The 14579-nt window shown below is 53.2% G+C and overlaps 1 protein-coding gene across 1 annotated transcript; it reads left to right on the top strand.

Annotated features, from left to right (window-relative positions):
* The first annotated feature begins 1011 nt into the window (after positions 1-1011).
* On the top strand, positions 1012-11924 carry IFITM10 (interferon induced transmembrane protein 10). Its single transcript, XM_018076008.1, has 3 exons — positions 1012-1105; positions 2055-2469; positions 11049-11924. The coding sequence occupies exons 1-3, from the start codon at positions 1080-1082 to the stop codon at positions 11196-11198; spliced, it is 591 nt and encodes a 196-aa protein (XP_017931497.1). The 5' UTR covers positions 1012-1079; the 3' UTR covers positions 11199-11924.
* The last annotated feature ends 2655 nt before the right edge of the window (positions 11925-14579 follow it).

Raw genomic sequence — 14579 nt, 5'->3', positions numbered from 1 at the left:
CACAGCTGAGCTGGCTGCTGCCCCAAGGCCACCTGCGCCAGGCTGGGCTCTATCACTGTGGGGTGACACAGGGTGTCTTCATGTCCTCACCCTCCCTGTGCCACAGCTGCATCCTCCCGAATGACCTGCAAGCTGTCCCTGCGCGGCGCCGGCTGCTCTCCATCACATCCCTGGGGGGATGCTACCGCAGCACCCTAGAATTGGGATTCCAAGCAGCTCCCAGAGCGCTAGCAATGGGAGGCAGCAAGCATTTCCCTGATGCTGTGCTAAGCCTGGGCATGGCCAAATTCTCCTAGTCTTGACCATCCTTTGTGACATCCCCACCTCCCTCCCCTAAAGCAGCCGCATGCTCTGCATTTTGCTGCCCGGCTGCTCCCACCCCTGTCTGCGCTGGGATTTGCTCAGTGTTAGAAGGATTTATTGCCCCCCACTCAGGTTTTATGGTTTTATTCCCTTTCCATTCGTCTTCCCATGACCAGAGCCCTTTTTTCCCCACAGCATTGCATCGCCACCACCTCCCCTTGTTAATTCCAGTTGTCCCCACGCACTCCTGCCACACTTGCTTCAGTTTTTCACCCAGGTTCGTGGAAGTGAACCCGCAAACAAGGTTGCAGCGAGTCCCCTCTGCAAAGGTTTCTGTGGGTGATGCTCGGGCCGACCATCCCCTTCTGATGCTCGGGGAAGCCGCTCGACCGAGGCCCAGGAGATGCCCCTCTCCAGCGGGGCGCTACCAGGATGCTCCAAGCAGGAGGTGACGTCCCAGTGGGGGGGACACGAGGAGAAGGGCTGAGACGCGGAGGAGCTCTCCTGCGTGAAGCATGTTCGGGGGGAGGGAGGGGGCTGCAGGTTGACCTTCCCATTCCCTAACTCCCCCTCTGCCCATCGCGAGCCCATGGGTGCCCCCTCCGCCCCCTGCACCGCCCTAGTCCATGGGTGCCCCCCCCCCGCCCTCTCTCCTCCCGCAACTCCAGCGCCGAGGAAGCCGAGCCGGAGGCAGTGCTGAGCCGGATATGCAGCGACTCCCCGCATCCCTCCTTGTGAGTATCCCTCGCTCCTCCTGATGCCTTCGGAGGAGACGGATGGACGGACGGACGGGCAGTCAGAGGTGGACTAGTTTCTCCTATTTGCAAAGCTAGGGTGGAGGGGAACCTCTTCCAATATCCCTTTCCCCATCCTCTGTCTAGATCTCCTCTTCCCCTCCTCCTCTCCGGCCACAATATTCTCAAAAAAAAAAAAAGGGGGGGGAGTAGAGGATGGGGGGGGCGGAACCTGCTGGCAGGTAGAAGGAACCGGAAATGCAACCCCATTTGGAATCCCGCAGGGACTAGGACTCAGGGAAAAAAAAAATCCCCCCCAAAATACCCACTTTCCCCAGGAGAGACGGAGGGAGGGCGCAGGGGCGGGTTGCTCTGCCGCACCGGGAGACCCGTTCCGCCCGCAGCCGAGCCACCCGCTCCCATCCCGGCATGGGACAGAGAGGAGAAGGCCCCGACAGTCAGACCGACAGACAGACAGGCGAGCAGGGAGGGCTGCGGGTGGCTGCAGCGCAGTCGGGCTGGCAACTCCCCCGCAGCCCCCCGGCGCCTCCCAAGTGTTTCTTTCTGCTTTTATTTGTCTCCTTTTTCTGGGGAAAAAAAAAAAAATATTTCCCTACTGGTGACTCGGGCTCGGGTCACGCAGGACAGCGGGCAGCGGAGGGGGGAGGACCTGGAAGAGAGGGAGGGATGGTCCTGCCGCTGTCCGCGTCTCTGCCCTCGCCGGGGCCGGGGCCGGCGGCAGCTCCGCGCCGAGGCGGCGGCGTCGTGGTCCCCGGGTGTAGCGGTGCTCCCTCCTCCCCCTCCTGCCTGCCCTACTCTCCTCCCTCTCTCCTCTCTGCCCACTCCCTCACTCCTCTCCCCGCTCTCTCCTCTGTCTCCCGGTCCCTCTCTCTCTCCTGCCTTCCCCCCACGTCTGTCCTTTTCTGCTCCTTCCCCCCTTTTTCTTCTCCCTCCCCCTCACCTGGCCTTTCCATCCCCTCGCCCCCATTTTTCACGGGGGTGCTTTCGCTTTGCCAGGGCAGAGCGCGGTGACGCCGCGGCAGCCACCACGGAGAGGACACAGGACCCCCCGCTGGGCCCGCCATGCCCCTTTGAGGGGGTGGCCTGGACCCCGAGACCCCCCCAGGGTCCCCCACAGGGCTGCTTCGCCTGCATCGCCAAGCCCCCAGCTCTCCGGCAAGCTTCGCCTGTCCTGTCTCCTTCTTCTGCTGTTTATCTCATGGAGAGCAAGAGCTGCAAAGGGGACAGCCTGCGGCCGGCGGTCCCGTGCAAGCACTCGGTGGAGAAGAAGACGATGACCAACCCTACCACCGTCATCGAAATCTACCCCGACACCACCGAGGTGAACGACTACTATCTCTGGTCCATCTTCAACTTTGTATACCTCAACTTCTGCTGCCTTGGCTTCATCGCCTTGGCCTATTCATTGAAAGTGAGTACTGAGCACAAGGCACGGGGTAAGGGGTGACCGGAGAGGGGGGAAGCATTTGGGGGTTGCGCCTGATGTGAAACACATCTTTGCTACCCAAATGAGAGGTTGCAGCCAATGGGGATGGGGAATGGGAAGAGCCGAGGTGTGTTTTGGAGCCTGGGATGTTACTTCAGGTGGGTAAGAGGTGCTTTGACTTGCTCCAAGTACCCTCAGAGGCTCCTCTGTACCACAGCAGCAGCGTGACAGGCAGGCAACACGGGGTTGGCTTGGCTTGTGCTGCACCCACAGACACAGTGGCACTAGGTCATTTATTCGGGGTCCTGTCTGTTAGAGATCATCAGGATAGGACCCAGCAGCACTGGATGGTCAGGCAGAAGCAGTAAGAAGCAGCTGATCAGGATCAGCCATCTCCTGGCAAGTTGCAGGGGGGAAGCAGCTGACAAGGTCCGGGGCAATCCTGCCTGTTTCTTTCTTGCCCTCTCCCTAATTAAAACCGGAGCTGCTGGCCAGCTTTCCCCACCCCAAGCCCTGTAAATCCCAGAGCGAGCCCTGACGACCTGCCAGCATCATGGGAATGAGGAGGTGGAAGAGAGTGCAGGGGGCTTCCCACAGCATTGGGGCCGGGGCAATACAGAGCTGTGTTGTTGCAGAGCGTGATGGCGTGGAGCACAGCCCATGATGGGAATGGGACCAGGTTATTATTCCTGGTAGCTGCAGGGGAGAGCAACTTGGCAGGGATGGTGCCCAGCAAACAGGCAGCCCCTTGGCAGCTGCCAGGAGTGAGGGGTTTGGGCTGCCCTCCCCTTCCCTGCCTGCCAGATGCAAAACTAACTGAATGGATGTGCAGAGAGCCCGGGGCGGCTGGGTGGCCTGGAGAGAAGCTAGCTGATTTGTTTTGGCAGGCAGCATTTAGAGGAAGGCCAGGCGCAGACGGGCTTCGTCACAGAAGCAGATCAATTAACCCCATCCAGCTCCCCTGAGCTGGACTGCGAGCACCCAGCACTGCAAGGAGGCTGCTCCCAACCCTGTCAGGGTTTCCATCGGAAAGGCTTGGGGACCTGTGTCCTGGGCTCACTCAGCACCGGCACTATGGTGTCTGCCTCCGTTTCCCCTTGCCCAAAATGGGAGATGAGCACCCATCCACTGCCCATGCAGGAGGCATCACTGCTGCCTGGGTGAGGCATTTAATAACCTAAATCATGCCAGGGCGAAGCATCACCAAAAGCAGGATTGACCAAAGGGCAAATCCAGTCAGTAGCAGCCTAACACAAGCAGGTGGAGGGAGTCCCTTAACACTTCCCTCTCCTTTAGCCAGCAAGGGAACAAACTCATTTCCTCCTTATTTTTTAAGCCGTTTCTCATCCATATTTGCCTTTAATGATGGACATCTTTCACATAGAAGAGGCTACAAATGAGCATCTGGGTAGATGTGGTCCCTTGCCGCTGCAGCAGTGGGGCAGGAGAGCTCGAGGTCAAGGCTGACCCTTCCCCAGCAGACAGGACAAAGCAGGGTCTGCCACCTGTAAAGTTTTTAGAGGCTGGACCCTTCACTGTCCCTGACATGAGGTAGAAGGAAGGTCAAAGCCCAGAAGTAACCCGAGGCCTGCAACAGAGCAGAGGCGTGGGCCCAGCATCTGTCTGCAAAGATCTAGAGGACAGAAACTCCATCATGAAAAAAAAAAGCAGTAGTGAAGGAAGGTGAAAAGGCAAATTTACTCCAAATTAGGGAAAGGAAAATAGAAGATGGCTGTCAAAAACCAGCCTTGGCTTTTGGACTGAGGGGGCAGTAGCTGGTCAGATGTAACCACGGTACCCAAAAAGAGGTAATGATGACCGGGTAGAAATAACTCTGCTCTGATCTTGGAGATCCCCAGTGACTGTGACTCTGTGGCAAGGGGAAAATAGAAACAAAATGTTCCTCAGAGGCAGAGGACAGAGCGAGCAAGTGACTGAAGGGATGCTGAGTGCTCTCACGAGCTGCTGTTGGGATGGGCAATGAGAGGCAATGGGGATGGGTGATAAGAGGCAACAAGAATGCTGGGGCAGTAGCAGGTCTGTTGTGGGGAAGACTGATGTTCAGAAAGGCAGAATACTCACTCACAGCTACTGCAGAGACCTTCACAACATCTTAGCCTGGCTGGATGTCAGGGTTATTTCTCCTGAAGCATGTTTTCATCTCTTTTACTGTCAATAATGTTTCTCCCAGGAAGTTCAGAGAAAGTAGGAGCAAAAAATGCCCTAAGGACAGATGTCCCTTTAAACAGACTTCTCTTGTTCCTCTGCAATTAAATGTAAGGACAATTGAGCAGTAGATACTTAAGTCCCACCCTTTCTAGGATGTCTGTGCTCTGAAGAGACTGACTAATGTGCTGCAGGAGTGAGAAGAGTGGAGTGGCACCTTCCTCTTCCTGAGCCCAGCAGAGCCCTCAGCCAGTGGAGCAAAGATTTCCTGGCTGAAGGACCATCAGTGCACTGATGCCATTAAGCGGTTCCTGGGCTACACTTTTTAGATTTCCTTTAAATAACTGAAACATCTAGCAACCTCAGGAATTCTTGTTTGCATTATCAGAAATAGCATTTTCAGTTCCCTGTCATGAAGGTCATCTGCTTTTGACAGATTCATACTGTTAATAAAGCAGTACATACTTTGTATCCTAAGTCCATGAGATGTTTCAGTATATATCTGAGCACACCCTAGTATTTCCACTGGTTTCAGCAGCATAATGCCCACACTGGAAGCCAGATATATGCTTGGTACACTTGAATATTACCTTAAAGCTATCTCCTTCCCCATGCCCTATTTTATTGGTTTCAGCCACATGTGGGAAAGCAGGCTTGTCTGCCTGGCCTTTTGCATGAGAATTACAGCCTTATAGATTCTTTCTGCAGGAAAATGCTATTTCATGATGATGACCATTTACTAAAAAATGCCAAAAACCACTACCCCAGCACCAAAGAATTTATGAAGAAAGAAACACATGAAGTCAGGTGAGGGCAGAGACTGTGACATCCAAGCCAAGTCCTCTGTGTGACAGACATCCCAGCCAAGCACTCTGAACAAGAGTATGACTGCCTGCCTCATCTTCATTTACACCAATAGCAGGCCAGATCCTCAGCAGCCACAGCTTGCTGAGCTGTAATGGTGTCACACCAACTCATGTATCCCTCCAGGGGTCATTTCTAGCACCTTAGGCTTCTCAAGGTCAGCCTCACAGAGTGCAAGCAAGGCACTCACATCTAACTGTGTGTGTGGGGGGGGGGGTGCTGGGGAAGAAGAGATCAACAGCAGGACCAGGGAAGTTAGAAACCCTAAAGTAACCTTAACCCCAGCTCAGCACAGATGTGATGATCACTCCAACAGCAACACTTTGGATTCAGTCGGTTTTGATCAGAAGCAAATGTCATGGCCTGATATTCAGCAGCTCCCTCCCTCCCTCCCTCCTTCCCAGCTCCAAGCAGTAATAAATGATGCATCAGTGCCTGGTGGCAGGAGATCTCACTTCAGTCATTAGAAGGTCTGTCTCTGGAGACTGCTGGGGTGAGCCAAGTCCTTCTCAGTACCCATTATGCCGTGAGGCGGTAGATCAGAGGAGCTGGGGTCTGAGATGAGCCGTGGTACAGATGCTTCTCTGTGGCTGTATAGAGATGAAGATGCCAAGACGCCCTGCTGGCTTTTTAAGGCCCACCAGCAGCCCACAATGTTGCTTGCAGAATTTTCCTGTCCCTTGAGGTCACCAAAATATGTCGAGCTCTCTTGCCGGCTTTCTGCCCAGCCCTTAGCACACAGCTCTTGGCACGACTGTTTGCCTTCCCCTCTTGCCACTTGTTGATCTTTCCTGTTTCGAGTGGAAGCAGACCAGCACAAATCCCTAGCTATTTATTTACCCTGAGAAGCAGAGAAGCTGCCGCACCCAACCTCTCAGGCAGCCTCTCATCCTGCTTTTCGGGAGGAGCAGGAGTTTATGGAGGTGGGTGAAATGCTGGGGTGACAGTCCCGTGATGCCAGTGCCGGTGTGGTGGAGGTATGTGGGCTGGAGAGCTCTTGAGCAATTCACAGAGCAAATAAATCCAAGGATCCCCTCCAGAGCTCCTTATGTGTAGGGACACAGAGCTCTGCATAGAAATGGGTTTACTGACAACAAGCTGTGGACTGCCAGGCTGCCTTAAATACAGCCTCATTAGACTCATTATCAACAAACCATTGGTCTTCTTCTGCAAGCTGAGGCAGCACTTTTTACTAGAGCAGCAAGTTTCCTGCTCCTAAAAATGAGAGGGTCCAAGCCCCAGGGCAGAGAGAAGGGAGGTGACTGCTGGGGAAGGGTATGTAGCAACCAAGAGCAGCACTTGGAGAGGAAGCAGAAGGCAAAACCCCAAGGAAAGAAAGGGCAGAGGGTGGTGATCAGTGTGCACTGGCACACTGGAGGTACGGGAGGATGTGGTAAAATGGAGATGCTGGAGGACAAGGTGAGCAGCAGGGAGGTGACAGTCAACCATGGATGAATGGAAAGGCCATCACCGCCTTTTTCCCGTGGGAGAGGAGAGGAGAAAGGTTTGCACATTACAGCACAAAAGCTGTATTTGTTTCATGTGAGGACAGGCATGGAAGAAGAAAGAAACTGTATAACTTGTCAACCTGTATCAGAGGCGAGCCCTGCCTTGTCCGGGGTGGGATCTCCAAAGAGGCCACCACACAGAGCTTTGGGGTGCCCAGGGAAACCCCATAGTCAGCAGAAGTAATTATCCTCACACACCAGTCATCTTAGTGCAAAGCAGGGCCAAAAATCCCCATCTAATTTTAGGCAAGATGAGGTTAAAGTGATGATAAGGGTCTGTGACTAAGGAAACACACAACCTGGGTCTGGGGTGAGGGTTCAGTCTGTGACCTTGAGGACCTGTCCCTGACCATGCCTCATCTCATTGGCTATGGAAGGAAGCAGCTTCCAGGGCTCCCAGAAGCTCGTGCACCAGCTGTCAGCACATTATGATGATGGTGGCCACAGGAGCATGAAAACAGGAAAAGCTGAGGCTAGGCTATGATAAAAACGCCAGCATCTCCTTAAGGACAAAGCAGGGAAGGAGCTGAAGCACTTGTCTGCTCTCTGGGAGAGCTCCTCCATAGCCCAGCTCAGTTACCACAGCAGGACTTTAAAGGGAGACATCTGGAAGCACCTGAGGGTGCAAGGCCATGCAAAAGGAGATGATGCTGCCCTGGAGAGATGTGGGAGGCTGAAGCTGTGAGTGGTTTGTAAGGAGAAACTCCTTTTCATTGCACTTGTGTGCCACAGGGGCCCTTGCACTTGTCTGGCAGTTAGAGGCTCTGCTGCAATATAAATTATAATGGACAATCAGGGATGATTTGCATGAGGGAGACCATTGAAGCTGTAGGCGCACAGGAAAGTACTAATGGAGGAGGGGAAGGGGACCAAGGAATCAGTGAGGATGGGGATTCCAGACAGCCAAGGCCAGAACAGCCAGAGAAGACTCAGGGTAGAGGTAGGGAAGGGAAAGAGCAGGGGGCTGCTGGAGATGGGGAATGCAGGCGGAACTGCATTCCGTGTTGGTAGGAGTGGGTAGATGGAACCATCTGGAGGTGCAGGGAGAGGAGGCCATTGGGTGCCCTTAGGTAGGAATCAAAGGCAGCCATCCTACCATTGTTTGGGCCCAAAAAACCAAAAAGAGAAGAATTGGAAGGGACAAAAAAAGGAACTGTGAGGAAATGGTGGCATGGGGGAGAGGGCAGCCCCAGGCACCCCTCACTACAGACGCTTAGCAGCAGCAGCAAGACTGGAGCAGGGCCAAAGGGAGAGCCACAGGAAAGTCAAGAAGAGGTGCTGCTGAAGTGTGTTGTTAAAGCACTGGTCCCAAGAGTGAGCTGGTGGGAGGTGGGAGACACTACTGGGAGAGGCTGCTTGGAGCACTGGGAGAAGGCTGGGCATGGAAATTAGGGTGGCAGGGCACCCCAGGGACAGGGGGAACATGAGACAAGGAGTAGGAGAGAGCTCCTGGGGCCAAGAAGAACCGGCCCCACAAAGCTAAAATGGCTTGGCTACAGGAGGGTTGCAGAGCTCGGTGTGCCGGCCATGCCAGTCTGCTGGAGAAACCTCTGTCTGCCCGGTAAACGCTGATGGCAAACGCTGCCTCACCTGCGGCAGAGAGCAAATTCTCCCAGCAGTGGCTGGGTTACAGCGGAGGAAGGGGCAAAAGGCATTTGCTCCATGTAGGTTTTGCCTGAGGCAGCCCCATCCCTGGGAAGAAGGAAGCGTGTGAGAGCTTCAGAGAGTCTGATGGGAGCAGCAGGCAGGATTTCTGGCCTGAATCCAGCACCCCTGGGGCTCTGGTTGCAAGGACCTCTTGCTTCTCACCAGTGGATGAGAAGGTGCCAGATGCCTGGCGCTGCTGAGTCCAGGCAATTCTGGGAGGATGCTAAACTTACTGAATAATTTCAGATGTGAGTCATCCCGGACATTGAGCTGACACAAAAAGGCATGTGGGCTCCCATGCTGCCGGCTTGCTGTCTTCCCAGAGATCATCTCCACTGCTGAGAGCTCCAGCAGAGCATGCCACAGAGCCACATGCAGTTTTGTGACTGTCCTCTCTTTTGATCCCAGAAGGATGGTAAGCTGAGCACTCAGAAGTGAAATGATGGGTGGCTGGCACCAGCTCCAGCTGCAGGCTCCCAGGAGTGAGGCACATCAGAGGCCGAGGGCATGGCACCATAAGATTTAATATGAGAATGAAAACAGAGCTCTCATTCTTGCCCATGTGCCTGCCAGCACCACGTCCTGTGGGCCTCGTGCCAACGGCAGCCTCCCTGCCCACAGTCCGGGATTAATGAAGATCAGGAGTTGCCTTTGCAGAGAGGTCCTCACTGGTGCGACAGAAGAGAGGAACGTTTCTTGAGGGTCTGAGAGGTGGTTTTGGAGGCCCCGTGAACCAGCATCATTCCAGGGGAATGAGGGGTTCAGCAACCCTTTCCTATATCCAGCAGCTTGCAGAAGGCTTTCAGGACAGTCCCATGCGTAAGCACTGCAGGAATAAGAGAGAAAAAGTCTGTAAGACGTGGTCTGAATCCATCACAGAGTCTTTTCAGAAAGCTCCTGGTCGATAAAAGCCTTTTAATATTCCTTGGTATGACTGTGGTGCTGGTTTTTGCATCTTGCCACCAACATCTAGTGTCCAACTGGCAGCGCCCAGCAGGGCTTTCACTGCCGGGAGCAAGACAGGCTGTGAAGGGCACACAGCCCCCACCCAAGAACGAGCAGTGGGGCAGGCCCTGCCAGACCCTGGGCTTGGATATGGAAAAGGGATGAGGGGTCAAGTCTCCTGGTTCTTTCATCCTTGTGGCTCCAGCTGCCTGAGTCTGCTGAGTGCTGGCTGAGGGGGCAGCTTGGGGACAGGGAGACATCCCTGCTAGGAAGGGATGGAGCCTGGTGCCTCATCTGCTGGGATCAAACTGCAGAGCTGCTACTGGTGGACAGTGCCATCAGCTGCCTGGCTGTGCCATCCACTGCCTCATAGTGCCATCCCTGCCTGCTGGTGGCATTGCTGCCTGGCTGTGCCATCTGCTGCCTTGCAATGCCATCGTTGCCATATAGTGCCATGCACTTCCTGGCTATGCCTTCTGCTGCCTGGCCGTGCCATGTGCTGCCTGGTAATGCCATCACTACCTGGCAGTGCCATCTGCTGCCTTGCAGTGCCATCTGCTGCCCGGCAGTGTCATCTGCTGCCTGGTAATGCCGTCGCTGTCTGCCAGTGGCATCACTGCCTGGCAGTGCCATGCACTGTCTGGCAGCCTGGAGGAGGTGGGGACAGGCCACTGACATGGACCTGTGCAGTCATTGCCATGCACTGCAGAGCTGTCCCAAGGCAAGCCCATGAAAGTCCCAGCCTGCAGGATATTGAAAGGAGCAGACCGTGCTGTCAGAATAGAGACGCTACACAAGCCGCATAAGACCTGCAAAAGGAAAGGAACTCATTAACCCAGGACTACTTAATATGCTGGAGGCTTGTGCGCCACCCTGAAGCTGCAGTAGGATGCCGTGCCAGGCTTCACCTGCTCAGCCCCTCAGTGCAGATGGAGGCACAGGGATGCACGCTGGAACAACAGCCAGTCTCCTCATTGTGGGTTGGGTGAGCCAAAGCCTGGTGCCGCAGGGCCAGGGGGTTGCAGCACAGCAGGCACTGTGCTTTAGTGCCAGTGTGCCTGGGATGCACAACGGCATCTCAGTTCCCCTGTGGACCCTCAGGCTCAAAATTATACTGACGCACTCTGGGGACCACAGGGACCTGGTTTGCCTGCTTGGCAACAGCAATGGGTCACTCTTCCAGGTCTTCTCCGCTCCCAGAAATTTCCAGCCCAGAGTACTTGGCTTCACAAGCTCAATCCATAGCAGAGGCAGAGTGCAAACCTCACCACGGTGTTTTATGGCACCCCAAGTATTCAAATACAAAGAGGCACAGCCCAGCCCTCACCTGCTGTACATATAACCATGTACAGGTGCACTGGGTTTGCATTTAGCCAACAAATTATATCTTTCATACATAATACAATTACTTTATTTAATTATTTTTTGTCTCAGGTCCGGGATAAGAAACTCCTCAATGACTTAAATGGAGCAGTTGAAGATGCCAAGACAGCCCGGCTTTTTAACATCACCAGCTCAGCCCTTGCCACCTTCTGTATCATCCTTATCTTCATCTTCCTGCGATACCCTCTCACTGACTACTAGAGTGAGGCCAACAGCAGCGGCCGCCGCCAAAATGCCTCTATGCCAGAAGTGTCTGCAGTTGTTTCTTGTAGCAAGGACACGCAAAAAAACCCACTACACCTTGATTGCAAAAAGAAAGAAAAAAAAGTACGTAAATAAAAGTTATATTAGTTTATCAACTGAGCATACCCTTCCTGCCCCAAAATGGTACGTGAACTGCTATAGGAAAGGGTTTCACTCTTGCACATGTACAGGGACAAAAATAGACCAAGAAATATTTATTTTATGGCCAACAAGCTGTGTGAAAAGAGTGTGGAAAGCCCAGAGCGACACACATCTAGTGGCAGACAGCTGAGCTCTGTGAGCAGGGGAATCCTGTGAAGCTGGAGACACATGCAGTGATGGACGGGGACCAAGGCAGGGTTGTCTCATAACATATCAGGTGTGTTCAGACCTCCCCACCATCCCCCAGCTTAAGGGGATTTCTTTTCCTTTTATTCTCTTGAATTTCATCCACTGGTTCAAACAACTCCCAACCCTGGAGAGCTGAGGGTGTTAGGAAATTCATACTGGGGAGCTCCAAAGCCTCTAGAGAAGCCCCGAAGTGTTAAAGGGCAGGTTTCTCTTTGGGATCTCCCAGCAGTGCTGAGAAGGAGGGCACCTCCTGGAGAATTCACCTAAGCCACCTAAGTGGAGTGCTACTGTATTTCTGTGAACAGTCAATAAAGAGATACCTCTGATATGTGATGCTGATGGGTTAATTCCTTCCTTACGAGGGCTGGGCTCGTGGTCTCTATGGGCTGGCAAGAGAAAATGCTAATGTCACCAGCAGCTGCTTGGGAGAGATTTAAAGCAGGAGCGAGGGATGCTGCTGCAGGTCAGGGCCACATGCAGCCATGAAGGAGAGTGCAGATCCAGATTTGAGAGCAGACACCTTAGTCACTCCTGTGGTGGAAGATCAATGGCAAGCAGACAAAGGCAGCCAAGTGGGCAGGTCACCCCTCTCCTGCTTGGACCAACATTGAAGAGAGAAATAAATTGCCACAGTCTGAACATGCTGCTACTGCAGCACTTCCCAGGGTCATTACCAAGAGCCAGATTCAGAGATGAAGTGCATTTGCCACTGAACGAGGCAGGAGCTCAGAGCCCTTCCTGATAGCTGCCGGAGGCTGCCTGTGGGGCTGCAAATCAACATGCCCTGATTTGAAAACACCACAAATAAATGGCTAGACCAGGACTAAAATACAGCTTTTCAGCCCCTCTGACCCTTCAAAGTCATCTCATATGCCACAGCTGCCTCATCTTTTTCCAGCTGCAAGATGACCTCATGCCAAGGGGCACCAGTCACTGCCATGGAACTGGGAAAAGGCAACGCCACCCACCTTTGCACCCACCAGGAAAGTGAATATGAAGCAAGAGAGAGGCAGAGTAGACAGGCTGTCATGGGACACTTCATCATCTGCTGAGTGCATGGTTAAATCAGGCTGTCTCTGGGCTGTGCTCAGTGAGGGATGTGCCATAGCGAGGTGTGGGGGCAGACCATGAGGATGCTTCCCTGAAAGCCTCATGAGATGTCACCTCCTTCCCTCTCAGGTCTCCCCACCTTAATCCCAGCCTGGCCTTCATTTATGGGAGGACTTATGAGCAGAAAGACCTGCAGTCCTGCCTGCTCCACACTCGCTGGAGAGTATTTCCACACCAGAGCAGATCAAGGGGCTGTTTTGTAACAAAGTACGTGTTGCCCTGGAAGTATCTCAGCCATGAACTGCTCTATGATCATTCATCCAGAGGTCAAGACTCTTCCCAACCTCTCTTGCATGCTTCTCGCTCCCTTCCCTGAAGCAAGACCTGAGCAGTCATAGCCATCAGCATTTCCATCCTGGTATACCTAGAGGCTATATCCAGTCCTTGTCTCAGGCAGAGTAAGGAGGTGTCCTGCCATGATGGCAATGCCTCCAAAGAGGGTACAGACAAAATTACTCATGTTGCAGCCTGGGGGATAACTCAGACAGGGCGACCATGCACGCAGTACCAGGGGCTCAAAGCCAAAGGCTTAGATCACTGTGGAACCAATGTGCCTGGCACCTCTTGGAATAAGGAGTGTGTTCCTTTCTATGAGCTGGAACTCGCTGGAGCCATGTTGCAAATGCTTTTGCACTCAGAGACCCTCGCCCAACTCTGTGAAACCTTGTGGGGACAACACCACTGTTCCCATCTCCCATGCTACACAGGAGAGAGCTGCCCTGCTTGGCATGCAGGCACGAGGCTGCTCAGATTAAGGCAGAGCTGATACAAAACTGGAAGTGACCCAAAGCCAGCCTTTTCTACATTTAACAAGTGTGACAAATGAGCTACTATCATCCCTTCCCCTGATGGACCACCTTATCTGTGGGAATATGGATGCTGGTTTAATGAACCACGGGGAATACTGAACTGACTCTGCAGCATTTTTGCATGTATAAACCATAAGGGATGGAGAGGGAGGGCTAATATTATTAATCATCATATTTATTATTTGTTGCCATGTTGTAGGAGGTGAAATCACTGTGCTGTGGCAGGTTGTAGGTCCACCTGTACCTGCCTCAAACAAGAACAGAGCAGCAGAGAAGGATGCAGTAACCCTGTGGCTGGAGGAAGGGATGACTGACCCCAGGCAGATGCTCAGCTCCACCACAGCCCTCACCTCGGCTTCATCTGCAGCTCAGGGTTGGGGGGCAGCAAAGCCCCTGCACTTTGCCTTCCTCTCTCTTAGTGTCCCCCCCCCTTCATTTTAATGGACTCCTCCAAACTCACAGCAGGAGGAAAGCACCCCCAAAATGGGGAAAATGAGAGGGACACATAAATTTTTCCAGGCTTGCTTAGCAGAAAAAAAAAAAAAGTAATTTATTCATGCAAGAGTGTTCCAAGTGCAGCAGCATCAAGGTATTCAGCATTCATTTCATCTTGTCAGTGTCATGGAACCCCAAACTGAGACAGCAAAACTGCGTTCCCATATACTGTCAGGCAAGTACATCCCAGATTGCACCAACTGTGCTGTTAAGTGAAAGAAAGAACTTTTTTTTTTTTTCATTTTGAGGGAACAAGGGAAAGAAAAGCAGCAGCCAAATCCGACAGGTCCTCTAATTGCTTTTCTTTTTTTTAATTTTGCAAGAAAATTCTGGAAGTTCAGGTTTTGCCAAGGCTGACACCCGCCACAGCAGAAGGCAGGCTTTCAAGAGTTGCTTCTCTGCCTTTTCACTTCTGCCACTCACAACGTCGCACCACACTCTCCAAATCGCACCTTTTTTTGGCTGCGAAGCCGCAGCCTCTGTTGCATTCAGCGGCGGGAAGGAAAACTGAGAGGAGGGGGTGGAAGAGCGGAACAGCCGAACGCAGCTTGAGAAGCATCTTTTCATATGGGGA

Source organism: Manacus vitellinus, unplaced genomic scaffold (genome assembly GCF_001715985.3).
Source record: "Manacus vitellinus isolate BGI_N305 unplaced genomic scaffold, ASM171598v3 scaffold_30_pilon, whole genome shotgun sequence".
NCBI classification, from domain to species: Eukaryota; Metazoa; Chordata; class Aves; order Passeriformes; family Pipridae; genus Manacus; species Manacus vitellinus.
The sequence above is the reverse complement of the archived record's forward strand: the minus strand, read 5'-3'. Positions and strand labels throughout refer to the sequence as shown.

Excerpts from the sequence above, each read along its gene's own strand:
- IFITM10 (XM_018076008.1), top strand. The coding sequence starts at position 1,080 with ATGGACGGACGGACGGGCAGTCAGAG. Across the intron at positions 1,106-2,054 it reads GGACGGACGGGCAGTCAGAG|GGCAGAGCGCGGTGACGCCG; the intron begins GTGGACTAGTTT and ends TCGCTTTGCCAG. Across the intron at positions 2,470-11,048 it reads CCTTGGCCTATTCATTGAAA|GTCCGGGATAAGAAACTCCT; the intron begins GTGAGTACTGAG and ends TTTTTGTCTCAG.